Here is a 6,926-nt window from a genome sequence, read left to right on the forward strand (position 1 = left end):
AAACACTCACAGGACATTAATTTGGACAACTAGTCAAATGAATTAAAATTTCACGCAAAAATACAATAGGGACCAGAGTCCAGACAGCGTGCATAGTTTGTGAATCATTAGCAGACTAATGCGTGCCTAATGTAAGAGTCTTATATACACGAGTGTTACGCTCAAGTACGTTATTATTACTCGAATCGTCTATACCTTTACATTACCGCGATGGTTTGCTTCATGCATGTAGCCAAGCTGTATTGTGTGTGCAGTGGTTGGAAGTTCAGTCTGTATGTAACAGTCTGTATGTAACAGTGCGTCGAGTCCGAAGCAATCAGTCACAGAACATGAGAAAGGCCATGCTTTGATCGTTTTTTATTTAGCTATAATATGATGAAATTAAACAATTATTGGATAATATTTACATTAATTTTAAGATATCTCACAGCCCCCCTGGAAGATCACTGAGGCCCGCTGGTGGGCTGTAGCCCACAGGTTGGGAACCACTGTTCTAGTGCAGCCCCAAAACAAAATAAAGACTTTGTAAAAGAGCATAATAGGACCCCTTTCTCATTTTCTCCTTCAACTTCAAAATTTAACTTTTTAGCCAGATTGCTATTATGCGGATATTATTAACTTTCAAGTTCAAACCACATTGTTAAACTAGTTTATTCTTTTGTCACAGACCCAGATAAGCTGAATCTGGTTGTGTGTGGGAGTAACAGAGAATTAAAATCCTTCATCTCAAACCTGATCCTGAAGCAGAGCGAGAGAAGATCAGAGCTGAGCTCAGAGTGTGTGAGGAGAGACGTGGAGCTTGATGGACGTCTGATCAGTCTGGTGGAGCTTCCTGCTCTGTTCAACACTCAGCTCTCAGAGGAGGAAGTGATGCGTCAGACTCACCGCTGTGTGTCTCTCTGTCATCCTGGAGTTCATGTTTTCATCCTCATCATTCCTGATGCTCCACTTGATAATGAAGACAGAACAGAAATAGAGGAGATCCAGAGGATATTCAGCTCAAGAATCAACAAACACATCCTGATCCTCATAAAGCAGAATTCAGAGCATCAGACAGCAGAACTAAATGAAGAAACACAGTCTGTCATTGAGAGGTTTGGAGGAAGACATCAGTTCATTGACCTGAACACACAAGTGTCTGTGTTGATGGAGAAACTGGAGCAGATGGTGGAGGAAAATAGTGGTGTTTGTTTCTCCACAGAAACATTGATGGAGATACAGATGGAAAAACTTAAAGAATTAGAAGAAATGAAGAGCAAAATCCATTCATTAGAGACATGGTTTCTGTCACAAGGTAATGATCAGAAAATCTGCATGGATTAAAAACTTCTCATGATTTCTAAAGTCTACACAGATATGGGAGACAAAACAATAACATTGTATGCAGAGTCCCAAAAATAATGTGAATAACAATTGATGCTTTAAAATAAATTGTACATTAATATTCTCTGATGATCTGGATCTTTGAACATTTTTAACTTTTAATTTAAATTTGTTTTTAGATTCAAGGGAAGATGATCTGAGGATTGTGCTGCTGGGAAAAACTGGAGTTGGGAAGAGTTCAACTGGAAACACCATCTTGGGAAGAAAAGTGTTTATTTCAGACATTTCTCAAACATCTGTTACTAAAGAGTGTCAGAGAGTGACAGCTGAAATCAACGGCAGACACATTACTGTGATCGACACTCCAGGACTGTTTGATACTGAAGTCAGTAATGAAGACATCCAAAGAGAAATGAGTAACTGCATCTCCATGAGTCTGCCTGGACCACATGTGTTTCTCTTATTGATACCAGTGGGGCCATTCACTCAAGAAGATTCTAAATCAGTGAAGATCATCCAAGAGATGTTTGGAGAAAACTCTTTAATGTACACCATGGTGCTCTTCACCAGAGGAGATTATCTGAAGAACAAAACTATTGAACAGTTTTTGGGAAAACCTGGATCTGCTCTGAATCAACTGATTGAAGCTTGTGGAAACAGATTCCATGTGTTCAATAATAAAGAGACTGAAGACCGAACACAGGTGACTGATCTACTGCAGAAGATAGACAACATGGTGAAAGCAAACGGAGACAGTTACTACTCATGTAAGATGTTCAGAGAGATGGAGAGAAAAATACAAGAACAACAGATGAAGATACTGATGGAGAAAGTGGAGCAAGTGAACAGAGAAAAAAGAGAACTGATAAAGAAACATGAAGAAGAGAAAAAGAAGATGAAGATGAAGATGAAGGAAGAAAGACAAAATCATGAGAAAGAGAGAAAGAGAAAAGAAGAATAATTTAAAGAGAGAGAAGAACAATATAAAAAAGACATTACATTTAAATAAGGGATCCGCATTTGCTTAATCTGGCCCTGACCGCTTCGCTAACACTAGCTATTGCAATTTGTTAACTTGTTTGATAACAATAACTGGATCAAATCTGACTGTACCTGCATATGTAAGGTCACTCACTGTCCAGGACCGCAAATGCTTTTTGAATAAGTTAATTTTAACGGATAAAACCAGATTGGCGACCCATACATGCTTAATGTAAGGATGGATGATCTGACAGGACTAGCTCGGCTGAGTGATTCACATCTACAGAAACCTAATGTGTATATTAAAGAGAAACTCACCTTCATCTAGTCATGAAGATATTTCAATTTCAGCAGGCAACAACTGGCCCAAAATACAAAAAAAAAAAAAAAAAAAAAAAAGTAATCATTCAATGTTATTAATATATTATCTGAAGATGCATGTATCATGTAATGGCCAAATTGTTATTTTAAAGTATGTATCTCCTGTAAATAATGTAAGTTTACAGAGGTATTTCAGTATTTTTACATTACTTACATAGGCTACAGTAGGCTACATTTAATGTAAGATTTGTATTTTCCAGAAATAACAAATCCATAAACTGCTATTTTTTCTTTGATTTGCTTATCCTTTTTGTTATTTGATTAGTCTTTTTTACCAATTTCTTAAAAATCCAGCACCAATCAATCACAACAATGTATACAATTACAGATGATTAAGCATATAAATCATCAGTTTGTTGTTTTACACACATGCACACAGACTGTCACAAGGAGGGTCAGAGACGTGCGGATCCATTCGCAGCATTTATTAGAGACAAAACAAACACAAAGGGGCAGGCAGAAATCGTCGTCAAAAAACAGGCAGAAAGGTCGGGGCTGGCAGCAAGAATCAAACACGAGAGGGAGTCCAGGAATCAAAACACAGGGAAAACAAACTCGGGAAGAAACGCTCAGAAATACAGACCATACGGAACAATAAGACTTAGCAAGGTGGCTGTGTGTGTGAGAAGCTTAAATGCAGTCAGTGTGATGAGGTGCAGCTGTGAGTGGTAATCAGTGCAGTGAGAAACAAGGAGCAGGTGAATGCAGTGATTAGTGCAGTGGCTTGTGGGGAATGAAGTCCATGATGTGTAGTGCAAGAGTTAATGATGACAAGACGACCAATACGTGACAGAGCCCCTCCCCAAGGAGCGGCTTCCAGACGATCTAACCACCTAATGAAACCCGGAGGGTGGTGGAGCGGAGGCGGAACAGGGGGAGGGATGGAGGGCCAGGTCCATGTGGGGGTACTGGAACTATGAACTGAGGCGGAGCTGACGGAGGGAGAAGCCATGGCGGAGGAAGGGCTGGCTCCTGCATGGGACCGACCGACGGAGGTGGAGCCGGTGGAGCCCGAGGGAGAACCGGAGAGTTGACGATCCTAGGTGACACCGAGAATCCGGAGGGCCAAGGCGGAACCTAAGGCTCTGGCGACCCCGGCGGAGATGGAGGTCCGGAGGAACGCAGTGGAGCCGGAGTGACAGAGGATCGAGGCTGTGCCCACGGGAGGGAGGAGGTCCACAGAGCCGGCAGGACGGAGTGACGAGGCGCAGCCGGAGGAGTAGAGTCCAGAGGCAAAGGTGGGGCGACGACTGACCGGGGCGGAGCCGGAGAGACGATGGAGCCCGGAGGAGCTGGTGGGCCGACGGCCGACAACGGAGACGAGGGAGCACAGTGCCGGGGTGGAGCCGCAGGGTCGGAGGGCCGAGGTGGAGTCCAGGACTCTGAGACTGGAGGTGATGGTGAGGGATCCTTCAGTCTGGACATCGATGGAAACTGGCAGTCCCACGGCAAGTCCTCTGCACCGAAGGTGGGATGTGGGAGAGCAGAGGGACTGTCAGGAGACAGAGGTGGCGGGACTGGAGCAGCAGGGAGGGTTGGTGGGAACCCACACAGTCCATGCATGGGCTCCGTGACCAGAACCGGGCAGACAGGAATCTCAGGACGACTGGATGGAACCAGCGGAGACTCTGGAAGGCTGGGCGGGACCAGAGGAGACTCTGGAAGGCCGGGCGGGACCAGCGGAGACTCTGGAAGGCCGGGCGGGACCAGCGGAGACTCTGGAAGGCCGGTCGGCACCAGCGGAGACTCTGGAAGGCCGGGCGGGACCAGCGGAGACTCTGGAAGGCCGGTCGGCACCAGCGGAGACTCTGGAAGGCCGGGCAAAACCAGCGGAGACTCTGGAAGGCCGGGCGGGACCAGCGGAGACTCTGGGAAGGCGGCCATCTTGCAAACAGGCTCTGGAAGGGCGGCCATCTTGCGAACAGACTCTAGAAGGGAGGTCATCTTGTGAACAGACTCTAGAAGGGCATCCATCTTGTGAACAGGCTCTGGGTTGGCAGCCATCTTGCTTGCAGACTCTGGCGTGGCAGCCATCTTGCTTACAGACTCTGGCGTGGCAGCCATTTTGTGCTGTGGCTCTACCTCACCCACCGTAAACGGAGAGCCACACAACAAAAGAGCCAGATCCATGTAGTAATACAGAGTCCAGTCAGGTTCAAAATTTGGCATGTGGGAAGCCAATGGCTCTGAGAGTCCTCCACGAAAAAAAATCATGAGGCACGTCTCATCCATCGACGACAGATTTGCCAGTTCAATGAAGTCCAGAACAAAATCCTCGATAGTCCGCTCACCCTGCTTGAGACGCATGATCTTTACATTGAGGTTCGTGCTGGAACCGGATGACATCATACTCACTGCTGGATCCTTGTAGCGGCGAAGTCTTCTGTCACAAGGAGGGTCAGAGACGTGCGGATCCATTCGCAGCATTTATTAGAGACAAAACAAACACAAAGGGGCAGGCAGAAATCGTCGTCAAAAAACAGGCAGAAAGGTCGGGGCTGGCAGCAAGAATCAAACACGGGAGGGAGTCCAGGAATCAAAACACAGGGAAAACAAACTCGGGAAGAAACGCTCGGAAATACAGACCATACGGAACAATAAGACTTCGCAAGGTGGCTGTGTGTGTGAGAAGCTTAAATGCAGTCAGTGTGATGAGCTGTAGCTGTGAGTGGTAATCAGTGCAGTGAGAAACAAGGAGCAGGTGAATGCAGTGATTAGTGCAGTGGCTTGTGGGGAATGAAGTCCATGATGTGTAGTGCAAGAGTTAATGATGACAAGACGACCAATACGTGACACAGACATTATTTCATACATGACATAGTCGGAAATTATTTAAAGGGGATAGAAAAGTTATGAACATGCATAAAATCTTTATAAGACTTGTGAAAATGTTTTCACTCTCATAGAACATATCCATAACAAAATATATTTTCCTTTCAAACCACCTATGCAAAAATAATGATTTATTCCTAGAGGTAATGAGACAGTTGTTCCATAAAAGCATTTTGTGCAGAGAAAAGTTATGATGGAAACTAATTTTCCAAGCCAATAATACTTGCTGGTGACATTTACAGTAGATAACTCAAAATAGGTAACTTTCCTGTAAGAAAGAAGAAGAAAGGATAACCCTCCAAGTTTTTAAAGATATGTTGTGGGATTAAGAACCACATGGAATTATCATTTTTTAGACAATTTCTAAACCAATTAAGTTTAAAAGTATTGTTAATGTAAAAAAAAAAAAAAAACTAAACTAAAATCTCAAAGCCACCTTCTGCTCTTTTGCCTGATAGAATGTCCTTTTTAACTGGTAAGGTTTATTTTTCCATATAAAATCTAAGAAGGATTTATTGATATCCTTGGAAATTTCATCATACATGGAAAAAGTGACGCAATCTGTTGTTTCTGAATTAAATATATCAGTGGCTAAAACTTCACTATTTTTTATGAAAATTCTGTCTTCTAAAAGAGTTATTAAATTAGTAGCCGGGCTGTTAGAATGCCGAACAGTCTGCAAGGACATTTCAATTAAGAGATGATCCGTAAAAGGAGCATAATGATGGGAAATGTTTTGAACATGTTGTAACAGATTAGATGAAATGAGGAATAAATCAGTTCTTGATTTTAAATACTTTGATGCATTACTCCATGTATATTCTTATGTTTTGCTATTGAAGTAACGCCATGAATCAACTAAAGACATGTCTTTACATGTATCAATGATATTACAACTTTGAGAGTGGAGATGCATTTTTTTGTGGAAATCTATCCATAAAACTATCAGGAACTTCGTTAAAATCACCATGTACTATGACAGCTGCCACTTTGTAACATGTTTTCAGCATGTTACATGGTATGGCAGAAATATTAGCAAAAAAATAACTGTTCGCAGTATGAGAGTTAAAATAAATATCGCAAATTATCAGAACAAGAGCACCAGTTGAATTATTTGACCCATGACTAAAATAAATCACCCCACAGAGTTCTCCAAAATTTAGTGTCAGCATCAGAAGGATGTCTCTTGTAAGAAAAAAAAAAAAAACATCTACAAGACAGGAAAATAGCCTTTCTTTTGGTGTTGTCTCTTAAGACATTTAAGCACATTTAAAGAAATCATTTTTTGATGATTAAACTCAAATTTGTCCAAAAGGTATATGTAAGTAATAATAAAAAAAAATAAAATACAGGAAAAACTGAAAGACTTAACTTGGAACTGGTGTTCAGTTTGTACAAGAAGAATTGAA

General features: G+C 42.4%; 1 protein-coding gene across 1 annotated transcript; it reads left to right on the plus strand.

Moving 5' to 3' along the window:
• Nucleotides 1-210: 210 nt before the first annotated feature.
• LOC141337928 (GTPase IMAP family member 8-like) lies at nt 211-2,284 on the plus strand. Its single transcript, XM_073843504.1, has 3 exons — nt 211-286; nt 668-1,294; nt 1,503-2,284. The coding sequence occupies exons 1-3, from the start codon at nt 211-213 to the stop codon at nt 2,282-2,284; spliced, it is 1,485 nt and encodes a 494-aa protein (XP_073699605.1).
• The last annotated feature ends 4,642 nt before the right edge of the window (nt 2,285-6,926 follow it).

The sequence above is a fragment of the Garra rufa genome, chromosome 7, assembly GCF_049309525.1.
Source record: "Garra rufa chromosome 7, GarRuf1.0, whole genome shotgun sequence".
Lineage (NCBI taxonomy): Eukaryota > Metazoa > Chordata > Actinopteri > Cypriniformes > Cyprinidae > Garra > Garra rufa.

Coding starts and splice junctions, on each gene's coding strand:
- LOC141337928 (XM_073843504.1), top strand. CDS start 211: ATGGTTTGCTTCATGCATGTAGCCAAGCTGTATTGTGTGTGCAGTGGT. Junction 287..667: donor CAGTCTGTATGTAACAGTCT/GTATGTAACAGT, acceptor CTTTTGTCACAG/ACCCAGATAAGCTGAATCTG. Junction 1,295..1,502: donor GACATGGTTTCTGTCACAAG/GTAATGATCAGA, acceptor ATTTGTTTTTAG/ATTCAAGGGAAGATGATCTG.